This window comes from Tachysurus fulvidraco, chromosome 15 (assembly GCF_022655615.1).
Source record: "Tachysurus fulvidraco isolate hzauxx_2018 chromosome 15, HZAU_PFXX_2.0, whole genome shotgun sequence".
NCBI lineage: Eukaryota > Metazoa > Chordata > Actinopteri > Siluriformes > Bagridae > Tachysurus > Tachysurus fulvidraco.
In genome coordinates, this window is record NC_062532.1 from 23,661,891 (window position 1) to 23,675,759 (window position 13,869).

General features: G+C 37.7%; 2 protein-coding genes across 4 annotated transcripts in view; one reads left to right on the forward strand and one right to left on the reverse strand.

Moving 5' to 3' along the window:
* The first annotated feature begins 8,597 nt into the window (after positions 1–8,597).
* LOC113648515 (sialidase-2-like) lies at positions 8,598–12,362 on the forward strand. Its single transcript, XM_047800673.1, has 4 exons — positions 8,598–8,778; positions 8,962–9,052; positions 10,535–10,771; positions 10,870–12,362. The coding sequence occupies exons 3-4, from the start codon at positions 10,556–10,558 to the stop codon at positions 11,845–11,847; spliced, it is 1,194 nt and encodes a 397-aa protein (XP_047656629.1). The 5' UTR covers positions 8,598–8,778; positions 8,962–9,052; positions 10,535–10,555; the 3' UTR covers positions 11,848–12,362.
* Positions 12,337–13,869, reverse strand: part of bcl2l12 (BCL2 like 12) — a 10,149-nt gene continuing 8,616 nt past the window's right edge. For all 3 annotated transcript variants that reach the window (XM_027155754.2, XM_027155753.2, XM_027155752.2), the window contains 2 exons: positions 12,937–13,197; positions 12,337–12,662 (listed from right to left, as the gene is read on the reverse strand). In XM_027155754.2, coding sequence (XP_027011555.2) covers positions 12,624–12,662; positions 12,937–13,197 — 300 coding nt within the window. In that variant the 3' untranslated portion in view covers positions 12,337–12,623. The remainder of the gene's footprint in view (positions 12,663–12,936; positions 13,198–13,869) is intronic.

Sequence of the window (13,869 nt, forward strand, 5' to 3'; positions counted from 1 at the left end):
CCTATCAAACAATTGTCCCTTGTGATTATTTAATTGAAGATGTTCTCTAAAGAGGTGATGAACTGGTTGCAACAGCACTGTGATACCTCAGGAATGCTGTTGTCAAGAAGACCTTATACATTCCTGTCACACTCTCTGTTTCACTGTTCATCTTGGTCTGGAGACCATGCTGTAAGGTTCACCAAGACCGGAACATGGATCCATTGTAGATAAGCACTTTGGGACAGCGTTGGGCACTCTTGTGTCTTTAGCACTATTCGGACGGGATTAGATTTACAGGGGGTCGTTAGAGTTAGAATTTTTTCAGCCGACGTCTGTCATTTCATGTATGGATTCGGACGGGACTAACATCTCTGTGTTTATTACGGAGGTAGGAGTGTCTGTGTTTTACATGTGGGCGTTGCACAAGACCACATGTCCAGGATGCGTGGATTGCGTATGGTCATATGTGATAAAATATGATAAAATGTATTTTGAAATTAAGTAGATTTATATTTAAGCACTTAAAAAAATGTAAACATTCTAACTTGTTAAGTGTTTAAAAATGTTATACACGTTATAATGATATTAAAAATAATAATAAAAAAAAACAAATGTAAAAAATGAACATCATATGGTTTTATATAGAACTTCTTAGAAACCCACGGGAATAAATACGTTTGATATAATTTCACGTGATTTTTCACGTGAATTACACAATTTTTTGTGTAATTGACTATGGACATGAAAAACTGATACCTGAAACTGATATTACAGAAGCCAGTCTTAACAATTTACGTGATTTGGCTCTTCTTGTTGATTTATTTTTTTTATTTCTTCTCGGGTAACAAACACATTAACATCCATTATTGGTGTGCAGAAAGCAGAAACCTGAATACAGGTGTGCTAGAGTTAATACGTTAGTTCACGTTGAACAAAACAGACAAGAAAACGCGTTTTGGAAAAAAGAAATTTTGCCAATCACAGATATTTGCATTCGGATGGGATTAGATTTCTCAGAGGAGCGTTGAGTTTGTAGGTAATTTGCTCTGGGATTTTTACACAGGTCGTGTGAGAAAAAGCCAGACATGGCAGATTCGGACGGGATTAAAATCACAAAGTACGTCTGTGAAACTGAAATGTCTCTAACGACCCCCTGTAAAACTAGTCCCGTCCGAACAGGGCTTTTAATGATGCCACGAGAGCTGCCTTTCTTGTCCATCCCCACATCTTTATTTCTATTTGATCTGAAAAACACTTGAAAACATACTAAATTTACCCCCCCCCCTCTTGTTTTTTATAAACACAACACAAAAAAAACATGACAAACACATACAACATAAACTTGCCTGTTTACATAGGTGCTTATGACTGCCAACAGATTTTTATGCTATTAATGGATCTATGTGGAATGATCGGTTGTCAGTTTTTACTTTTGTGGCACAGCTTGTGACATGAATCTCTGCATGGTCTCAGATCATGGACCCTCAAGTTGGTCATTCTTTACCATGACTTCAACACTAATTCCAAATTTGTGATGGTGAACATTCTGACCAGAATGCATTTTGTTTTTCTGGCTTTGGCAAATTTGCTGAGTAGCTTGGTGAACAACAACAGGCAGGTTGTTCACAGATTCTTGAGCTCCTTTCTCAGTGTGTTTACTGTAGCCTGTAACTGGGTTAAGGCCGTTTTAGGGCCTGTGCTCTTAAGGGGAAATTTGCAACCCAGAACAGGTGAGTGGGTCACATTTGTTAATCAAAGCATCATTATTAGGTGTAATATCAGGATTGCCACTGAAAGTTTTAAATGCCTCCGATAATCGCTTTCGGACTACACCTCCCATCACCCATCACGAAGACCGATTGCTTCGCCACCTGATTCCTATCAGCCAGTTCCTATATATAAGAACTTGACCTTGACTCTTGTGCGAAGTCTCGATCTGCGTTAGCAATCATTCTGACCGTCCTCGTTTGTCTTAGTTCCGGTTTTGATCTAGTGTCTGTGTTCTGGTTCCCTGATTGTTTGCTGCCTGCCCTGACCTTCTGCCTGTCTTTTCGTGTCTGATTTCTGCCTGCCCTACGATATCGTGTTTGCCGATTCTGACCCTGCCTGCCTGCTTACGAGTGTCGATTAAACGCTGCAAATGGATCACCAGCCTTACGACTCCTCATTACAGTTACATACTTCAGATACCAAGATTTCAGGAACATTTGATTACACAACATGTCACATATAGATATCTTACTGGTGCTAGTTGTGCAGTTGTGCTATTTTATTATCAGGATTTGACACACAAACTTTGCGTCCTCTAAATCTTTGAACAATTTTTCCACAGATGAACTAAGCATGCTATTGTTAGTTCTAAGCAGTGCAATCTCATTGTCTTTTAGACATTATTGCATCATCTAGTCTAGATTGCAGTTGCTCGTTTTCAGCCTTTAATGCATTTAAAGTCTTCCTAGTGACTGTGTACGATGCAGGAACTGCTTGCAGTGCATTGGCAACTTTTCCTTTGTTGTTCTTGGGCATTTTAGGGTCATTTTCAATCTTATTAATAGCCCTCATACTCATACGGTTTATGAACAATGTTCTCTATTCCATCAAAGATTCCCTGAGAACCGTGTTTAGAGATGTACTTAACAATCAGCTGTTCCATTTTTACAAACTCAAAGCTTTTATTAAATCTTGTACACAGTTTCTGTGACTACAGGCTGTCTAGTTAACCTTTCGTCGATTTATTCACAGCTCCATTACTTCGGACACAAACGAACAAATCAGCCACAAAACGTCAGGCTTTTGAACTCAACAGTCTCCCTGCTTTGGGCACAAACACACTGCACCTGTCCTCGAGTTCAACTACAGTAACATTCACAAACACGCACAAACAAAAACACTTACACCTCAAAAACAAAAACACTCATACCTCACAAACAAAAACATTCACACCTCACAAACAAAAACACTCACAACTCACAAACAAAAACACTCACAACTCACAAACAAAAACACATACCTCACAAACAAAAACACTCACAACTCACAAACAAAAACACATACCTCACAAACAAAAACACTTACACCTCACAAACAAAAACACTTACACCTCACAAACAAAAACACTTACACCTCAAAAACAAAAACACTCATACCTCACAAACAAAAACACTCACAACTCACAAACAAAAACACATACCTCACAAACAAAAACACTTACACCTCACAAACAAAAACACTTACACCTCACAAACAAAAACACTTACACCTCACAAACAAAAACACTGTAACAAAGCTCAGGAGACGGAGGATCCATATGCACGCTTTATTAGGAGATCGTAGTACAATAGTTGGGGGTCAGAGCCGGCAAACACAACAATGTAGAGAGCAAATAATCAGAATCGGTAAACAAATCATGGTGGTGTAATCATGACAGGAGTGGTGGATTGTGAAGGTGAAGGTTCCCTCTGGTGGCGGACGGGAGATGTGGCAGATGTTTCATTCATAACAAACACATACCTCACAAACAAAAACACTCACAACTCACAAACAAAAACACTTACACCTCACAAACAAAAACACTCACAACTCACAAACAAAAACACTTACATCTCACAAACAAAAACACTCACACCTCACAAACAAAAACACTTACACCTCACAATCAAAAACATTTACACCTCACAAACAAAAACACTTACACCTCACAAACAACAACACATACCTCACAAACAAAAACACTCACAACTCACAAACAAAAACATATTTCACAAACAAAAACACTCAACCTCACAAACAAAAACACTTATACCTCACAAACAAAAACACTTATACCTCACAAACAACAACACATACCTCACAAACAAAAACAATCACAAATCACAAACAACAACACTAACTCAGAAACAAAAACACTCACAACTCACAAACAAAAACACATACTTCACAAACAAAAACACTTATAACTCACAAACAAATACACTCACAACACACAAACAAAAACACTCACAACTCACAAACAAAAACACATACTTCACAAACAAAAACATTCACAACTCACAAACAAAAACAGTTATAACTCACAGACAAAAACACATACCTCACAAACAAAAACACTTATACCTCACAAACAACAACACATACCTCACAAACAACAACACATACCTCACAAACAAAAACATTCACAAGTCAAACAAAAACAGATACTTCACAAACAAAAACATTCACAACTCACAAACAAAAACACTCAACTCACAAACAAAAACATTCACAAGTCACAAACAAAAACACTCACAACACACAAAAACACTCACAACTCACAAACAAAAACACACACTTCACAAACAAAAACACTTATACCTCACAAACAAAAACACTTATACCTCACAAACAAAAACATTCACAACTCACAAACAAAAACACTCACAAACAAAAACACACACTTCACAAACAAAAACATTCACAACTCACAAACAAAAACATTCACAACACACAAACAAAACATTCACACCTCACAAACAAAAACACTCACAACTCACAAACAAAAACACTTATACCTCACAAACAAAAACAATCACAAGTAACAAACAAAAATACACACCTCACAAACAAAAACACTTACACCTAATAAACAAAAACAATCACAACACACAAACAAAAACACATTTCACAAACAAAAACACTCACAACTCACAAACAAAAACATTCACAACACACAAACAAAAACACTCACAACTCAAACAAAAACATTCACACCTCACAAACAAAAACACTTACACCTCACAAACAAAAACATTCACACCTCACAAACAAAGACATTCACAACTCACAAACAAAAACATTCACAACACACAAACAAAAACACTCACAACTCACAAACAAAAACATTCACACCTCACAAACAAAAACATTCACAACTCACAAACAAAAACACTTACACCTCACAAACAAAAACATTCACAACTCACAAACAAAAACACTTACACCTCACAAACAAAAACACTCAACTCACAAACAAAAACATTCAAACCTCACAAACAAAAACATTCACAAGTCACAAACAAAAACACTCACAACACACAAAAACACTCACAACTCACAAACAAAAACACACACTTCACAAACAAAAACACTTATACCTCACAAACAAAAACATTCACAACTCACAAACAAAAACACTCACAACTCACAAACAAAAACATTCACAACTCACAAACAAAAACATTCACACCTCACAAACAAAACACTAATAAACAAAAACACTCACAACACACAAACAAAAACATTCACAACACACAAACAAAAACACACACTTCACAAACAAAAACACATACACCTCACAAACTAAAACATTCACACCTCACAAACAAAAACATTCACAACACACAAACAAAAACATACACTTCACAAACAAAACTTACACCTCACAAACAAAAACATTCACAACTCACAAACAAAAACACTCACAATACACAAACAAAAACACTCACAACTCACAAACAAAAACACTTACACCTCACAAACAACAACACTTATACCTCACAAACAAAAACACTTACACCTCACAAACAAAAACACTCACAACTCACAAACAAAAACACTCACAACTCACAAACACTAACAAACAAACAGTATAAATGTAACACATTCACAGTAAGTCAGACAAAACCACAGTACATCAGGTTCTTTTGTCTTCTTAGCCACAGCACTTTTGGACTTAAAACATTAGTTTAAAACGATGTCTCAGTACGTGGGACAAAACCACCGTACCTTTAAACTCTACAGAGCACAGATAGTAGTAGAGTAGTTGAGTGAATTGGAGTATTTTAAGTTTTGTATTTGAAGTGTATTTGAAATTGTAGTTGAGTGAATTGGTGCCATAGGGAATCTACTGTAACTGTGCAGTCTGAGTTCTAACTGCTGACTGACTGAGAATCTATTTCCAAGTTCTCATCACTTTCTAACATTTCAGGAACTTGATTACACAACATGCCATATATAGATGTCTTACTGCTGCTAGTTGTGCAGTTGTGTTTTTTTATTTTTTACCAGGAATTTAAAAGTAAACTTTGCTTCCTCTAAATCTTCGAACAATATTTCCATGTATTTGTGCAATCTCATTCTGCATCCTAATCATTTCTTCTTTCTAGAGTATTTCACTAGTCTGCTCATTTTCTGCCTTTAATGCATTTAAAGTCTTCCTAGTGACTGTGTACGATGCAGGAACTGCTTGCAGTGCATTGGCAACTTTTCCTTTGTTGTTCTTGGGCTTTTTAGGGTCATTTTCAAACTTTTTACAAACTCAAAACCTTTCTTAAATCGTATACACAGTTTCCGTGACTACAGGCTGTCTAGTTAACCGTTAATCTTAATCTTAGATCTGAACCGTAGATCTTAATGAAGAACAAGAAGTTTATTCCAACGTAGCAGTGACAAAATACATGAAGTACTTTGGGTTCATCAGAGTCAGTAAGAACACAGAACAAATCCTGCTTAAGCATTTTATACTGTTTATCCTTTCTGTAGTTTGCATGATGTTTCCCTTTAAATGTGTATTGGGCGTAAGAACTGAGTCTCTCCCAAATGGCTGGGATACACATTGTTATTTCAAATCAAAATCAAATCAAAGTTTATTTATAGAGCACCTTTTTAAAACAGCAGGTGTTCTCCAAAGTGCTGTACAAACAATATAAAATAAACAATAGAACTAAAAAGCATAAAATAATAATAATAATAATAATAATAATAATAATAAATAAAATAAAAACTAAATAAAAGTAATAAAAATGCAATAAATACAATAATATTTAGTAACACACACTAAAAAAAACTCCTAACAGGTAACTCTCATACTGAGTTGTATGCTGCACCATACAAATATGTTTTTAAATGTGATTTAAAAACAGCAAGTGAAGGAGCCGCCTAATGTACAAAGGCAGATTAATCCAGAGTTTGGGGGCCGCTACTGCAAAGGCACGGTCACCTCTGCTCTTTAATCTTGTGTTGGGGGAGACTAAAAGCAGTTGCCCAGCAGACCTAAGTGCTCTGGATGGAGCATATGGCTTTAATAGGTCTGAAAGATACTTAGGACCAATCTTATTTAATGATTTAAAAACTAAAAGTAAAATCTTGAAATCAATTCTAAAATGAACGGGCAACCAATGAAGGGAAGCCAATATAGGTGTAATGTGTTCTCGTTTGCGTGTCCCCATTAATAAACGTGCAGCTGCGTTTTGTACCCTTTGCAAGCGTGTTAGAGATGCCTCACCAATGCCTACATAGAGACTATTACAATAGTCCAGGCGGGATGATATAAAAGCATGGATGACCCTCTCAAAATCAGTAAAAGGTACAAATGACTTGACTTTAGATAATTGCCTTAACTGAAAAAAACACGATTTAACTACCAAATTAATCTGTTTTTCTAGTTTAAAGTCACCATCCATTAAAACCCCCAGGTTTTTGACAACAGGCTTCACAAATGACTTTAAGTCACCCAGATCTACATCATGAGTATTAATCTTACCGCCAGGTCGAAATAAAATGATTTCAGTTTTATCTTCATTAAACTTTAAGAAGTTGGAGGACATCCAGGCTTTAATATCTTCAAGACATCTCAGCAAAGGTGCTACAGAGTTTGCATCCTTCCGTTTCAAAGGCAGATAGAGTTGCAAGTCATCTGCATAACAGTGAAATTAAATGCCATGTTTCCTAAAAATGGACCCTAAAGATAATATATATAAAGAAAATAAAATCGGTCCAAGAATGGAACCCTGAGGGACTCCACATACAAGAGATGCAATAGAAGACACAAATTCCCCAAGACGTACAAAGAAAGTTCTTTCACCCAGAAAAGATTTAAACCATTGTAACGCGGCACACTTTATACCAACACAATGCTCAAGGCGAGAGATTAGTATATTGTGATCTATGGTGTTGAACGCAGCAGTAAGATCTAACAGCATAAGAACAGCATAGTTACCTGCATCAGTGGTCAATAATAAATCATTATAAACTTTTAACAGGGCCGTTTCCGTGCTGTGAAGTGATTTAAAACCAGATTGGTACAACTCTTGCAAGCCGTGCAAGTCTAGATAGGTTAATAATTGACTAAAAACAACTTTTTCCAATATTTTGGAGAGAAATGGGAGTTTTGAAATGGGTCTAAAATTAGCAAGAACCGATGAATCCAAGTTAGGTTGCCGGATCTAGCCGGATGTTAATCGCGGTCACGTACACCTTGGCTTGTTATTGTTACAGTTATCACCCAAGTGGTCACTTTAAATGGTGATCACAATCACAGACCCTTTGTTTTTGGTGATCCTTGATGTCCTGCTGCGGCTCCCATACTTACGATTTAATTACGTTTTATTCATTTAGAGTTCTAAACGTATTACCTTATGATACTTAAACCTTTTTAGGAACAAGCTCTTTTAGATGTGTATCTTGGAGTGGAATCTGGTGCATTTAACTGTAGTTTCTTACAATAAGCATATTAAGAAAGAAAGAAAGATAATTAAATGTGATGAATGTAGATGATGGCTCTGAGGGTCTGTAGATAATAATTAGTTAGAATTAATTAGCTGCACCTTCACCCTCATCTAATTTCACCTTATTTCTTTTTGTGTGAAATAGATTTCTGAAACAAGTTTCAACATTTTGCTGGTTTCAGATGAGAGACTGGAGACACTGGACCTCCCTCAGCTATCTGCTCCACACACTCCACCCTTTCAACACAGGAAATCCACAGGAAATCCATACCCTGTTATTTCTGGGAACTCATGAATAGCAAAAATTTGAGATTAGGTTATCCAATTATTTGAGAACTTTTCTTGGTTCCTTATGAATATTCAATAATATGTAAATTGACAACACCCATTTCTGAGTATATATTCATCGTGAACCATGTTGCATCTTTAGAGGAGACTTTTCTTCAACTCTCTCTGTAGAACTTCATCCTTTAATAGATAGATCTCTGCTTGAGTATAGATTGTAGCTGACTTCATTCTCTCTCCACCTCTGAGGATCCTCCACAATATAGACAGACCAAAAGTCTGTGGTGCAGAAGGAACCTGAGCAGGTGAGCAGCATCTGGATCATATTCTCATGCAGCTTTAACACAGTTTGGTGTTTTAGATTCAAATTCAGGTTTGATTTCTCACTTCCACGTTTGTCCTCTTTACGACATGTAGTCAAATGCTGTTTGATACTTATCATGAAAGTAAAATACAAACAGACACGACGTGGAATAAACTGTACAATAACTGGAATTAGCTGTACAAGGAAAATATATGTAGACAAATATAGAAAACTATAGTGTATGAATGTACTACAACCACTGAGATGAATGTGGCATCTGTTTCTGAGTAAGGAGCAAAATGTGTGCAGGTTTAGTCAATATTTGTACAGTGAGCTGTGTACAAGTCCAGTTGAGGTTTAGCTTTAGTTTGGAGAAGAACCACAGAGTCAGGGTTCGAGCAGTGTTGCAGTGAGACAGACTGGGAAGATGGTCTGTGTCATGATTTATGTGCAACAAAAGCCATTAACAATTTGCAATAAAGGTGTGAACAGGAGCTGGTGTTAGGTGTGCAGAGTGTCTGTACCCAACACATCCTTTATTCAAACTGAACAAAGAATTACTTTTGGTCTTAAATTATATTGTGATATAAACAGTGGAGTTATGAGAGTGGGGTTTAATCCCCTCATGTACTGTCTAAAGCCCCAGGTCTTATGAAGACAAACCATTTTACACCACAAATAAAGTGCAAGACATATGAGTACCAGTGTCTAACTGTCCGTTAGAGCTTATTTTACACGTTAACACGTTAAAACCTACGTGTCGAGCCGTTAAACAGAACAGTACCTTTACCGTTCAGCAGGTGGCACTGTTGTTACTACACGGACATTGGACAGTCGTTCATTCATTGGAACAGTTGGTGAGGTAATAATAATTACCCCCAAATCCCTTCGAACCCCAGTAATGCCCCTAATCATAAGATGAGGTCACAGACAAAAGACAACATGAAATCAGCTCAGGATTCCAGCATGCAAAATATATCCAGTAGATATTAGGAAGTGAGTTAATTAAGATGTTGTCAGCTTTACACACACACACACACACACACACACACACACACACACACACACACACACACACACACACACACACACTTTTATATTCATTTCATTATCTAACATAATTGTTTTTCTACAATTAGGATGAATGAAAGTCAACATTTCTTCTGTTCTGCATGTAAAATATTTTTAGTCTCCTTTCATACAGTAATAAAACAGCAGCTCGGGCCTGTGCTCCTCCACACGCCTGCTGATTTTACCCCGTAGTCACACTGAGAGATGAGTGAAATGCCCCGATCCCCTCTAACCTCCAGGGCTGTTCCTGCTGAAGTGATGGGATTTAACACTTTAATCAGATACAGATACAGGATCTACAGTGTCATTCATTTAATAATCTATTAGAATAAGATGTTTTTGTGAATAAAACACAAGCTGCATCAGGAGCAGAAAAGTCACTTCATCTGACTCTGATCTCATGTGTTTTCAGATAAAGTCACATTTTGGAGAAATGGGAAACTGCACAGGGGGAGACACAGAGATGCCAGAATTGTCCCCAACAGCTCTGTTCATAAATGCTGAAAAAACGTTCTACCGAATCCCAGCTCTAATCTACATTGACCAAACCTTTCTTGCTTTTGCTGAGAAGCGAACCTCACCTAAGGATGAGGATGCGAAACTGCTGGTCTTCAACAGGGGAACACGGCTGCAGGATGGAAGTGTGAAGGTGATAATGCTGAAGCAGACACGGCTAGCTTTCATTTAAAAATGCTCTAATCCAAGTTTTAATATCATGGCCATTGATTTGCTCATTTTCCTTTTCAGTGGTCAGGTGTTCGAGAGCTCACAGAAGCACAGATGCCGGATCATCGCACCATGAGCCCGTGTCCTGTCTATGACAAACGAACCGAATGTCTCTTTCTGTTTTTTAACTGTGTGTATGATAGTGTCAGTGAGTATTGCCAGATAAATACAGGAAAGAACGTTGCTAAGTTGTGTTACATTAAAAGCAAAGACAAAGGTGAGAGTTGGACAGATTTCACAGATTTGACAGAACGTGTGATTGGTGATGAGATTCATAATTGGGCCACGTTCAGTGTAGGACCTGGACACGGCCTTCAGATGACTGATGGCAGACTCATCGTTCCTGCTTATGTTTATTATAAAGATAGGCCTTGTGGTAAACTCTGTTGTTGTGTTAATCTCATTTGTTGGGCTAATTTCTGTTTTTGTGTTAATCTCTGTGGTTGTGGTGATTGCGGTTGTTGCGCCAGTCACTATTCTTTTGCATTCTATAGTGACGATCATGGTGCTAACTGGAAATTTGGAAAAAGATTAAGTGTCACATCCACTGAGTGTGAGATGGCAGAGGTGGAAATCAAGGGCAAGAAAGTGTTATACTGCAGTGCAAGAGGCACTGAGGGTTATAGAGTGGAGGCTTTGAGTGAGGACAGAGGAGAGAGTTTTCAAGTAATCCAAAGTAATTCGAAATTGGTGGAGCCCCCTAAAGGCTGCCAGGGGAGTGTAGTGAGCTTCAAGCATGACGACAAAACATGGCTCATGTTTTCACACACAACTGACAAAAAGGACAGAATGAATCTTGGGATTTATTTGAATAAGACTCCTGAGGATCCCTCAGGATGGACTGAACCAAAGATCATCAATCCCTCCTCCAGTGCATACTCTGATGTGGTTCAGTGTGGCGAGAAAAACTTTGCTTGCCTCCTGGAGCGTAAGACGGTTAACTGCGAAGAAATCGCTTTTGTGGAGTTTAAGCTCAATTATATCAATCCAAATCTGTAGCTGTATTTACCTGCGCTGTAAAAATAAGCGACTCTACACGTGAAACAGAACAGAACTCAGGGCAGAGGCGAGGCGACTGATGCTGAACCCCTCAGTGACAGACACAGGGTTCAGAAACACACACACCTTCAGTTACAGTTTATTTACCAAGATTTGTGACCATGAGTAAAAAAATGACTTGCTTTTTGTGTCAGAGATGAGAACAGATCGTCTTAAAGACAGACAGAGATTAAAGCAGAGATTTAACCTTCTGACTACTGAAAACCCTGCAGTTATTACAGGGCTGTAAAAACATCTATAACCACTGTATCTGTGTTCATTTCCATCTCTCACTCTTCATTACACATTTCCTGTTTGACCTGTAACTCTTTTTAATGCATCTTAGTCCTTATTATAGAGTCAGAGACATTTACTGAACTACTGACCGTGTACAACAACGACAATAAAGACATAAATGTTCAAACTAATAAATCTTCTGTTACAAAGAAAAATAATACAGACAGATTATAATTTTATTTTATTATTAATATTTTATTTTTACTTCTATTTTGGTTTAAAAAAATCCCAGCACATTAAAAAAAGAAACATTCATAACGTTCAAACATAAAACAGACGACTGTATAAAAGAGACAAGAAAAGTGTCATCAGTAGTGTTTACATGTAGCTCGGTGTGTTCACAGCTCACACACACACACACACACACACACACACACACACACACACACACACACACACACACACAGTGAGCTCCATCACACAGTAATTGTTCAATGCAGTTAGTCGAACTCCTGCACCTCCTTCTGCACAATGCTTTCCTGTAAAACACACACACACACACACACACACACACACACACACACACACACACACACATTATTAAATACAAGTGATTTACTGCCACCTGCTGGTGAGATGAACAGCTCCACACTGAACTAACTAATAGATCTAGAGTGTGGAAACAGATTACAGCACCAACAACAGAAGAATGAGGAAAAAAATAACAGATTAAAAAACAGGAAGATAGGAATGAATGATAGGGAGACAAAAAGAGAGGGAGTGGGTGAATGAACGAGAGTCTCTGCTCCTTACCCATCCTCCCTGACTCTTCACCCAGGGAGCGAAGTTCTCCATGTAGCGCTCAGCATATCCTTCCACACGCTGCGTCACGCCCGTCGTCATGACGACCCGCCGGGTCATCTCCATGGTGACGGCCACACGCCGCAAGGTGGGGCTCTCGGACACAGGAAGGGGCGGGTCTACAGCTTCGTTGGCACAGGAGTCGAGCAGCGTGGCGAAGGACGCGTAGGACATCCGGCTCAGAGACTTATGCAGCAGAGGATTAGCTTTAATCTGTAAAATAAATATCCAACATGTCTAACACTTACACACACTCCAGAATATTTACTCATTTATAACAAATGAGTCTAAATATTAATTTAGTAATACCCATAAATCATCTCCATATTTAAAAATTAATCACCAATGTCTTCAATTTTGGCAAAAAAATAAAAAAAAAATACTGGAATCTTTCCTGCTAATGTTCTTACAGAGTGAGTAAGTGAATCACTGAGTGAGTCAATCAGTGAATGAATCAGTAAATGAGTCAATGAGTGAATGAACTAGTATGTGAGTCAATAAGTGTATAAATCAGTGAGTGATTCAATCTGTGAATAAATCAGTGGGTGAGTCAATTAGTGAATGAATCCATGGGTGAGTCAATTAGTGAATGAACTAGTATGTTAGTCAATTAATGTATAAATCAGTAAATGAGTCAATTGGTGAATGAATCAGTGAGTGAGTCAATCTCTGAGTGAAGCAATGAGTGACTCAGTGTGTGAATGAATGAGTGAGTTTGTGAATCAGTGAATTAAAGTGGAATGAGAGTATTATAAATGTGTATAAATTTGATAAATGAATGAATAAGTGAAAGATGAGTGAGTGAGTGTGTGAGTGAGTCAGTGAGTCAGTGAGTCAGTGAGTGTGTGAGTGAGTCAGTGAGTGTGTGAGTGAGTGAGTGAGTGA

Coding starts and splice junctions, on each gene's coding strand:
- LOC113648515 (XM_047800673.1), top strand. CDS start 10,556: ATGGGAAACTGCACAGGGGGAGACACAGAGATGCCAGAATTGTCCCCA. Junction 10,772..10,869: donor TGCAGGATGGAAGTGTGAAG/GTGATAATGCTG, acceptor TTTCCTTTTCAG/TGGTCAGGTGTTCGAGAGCT.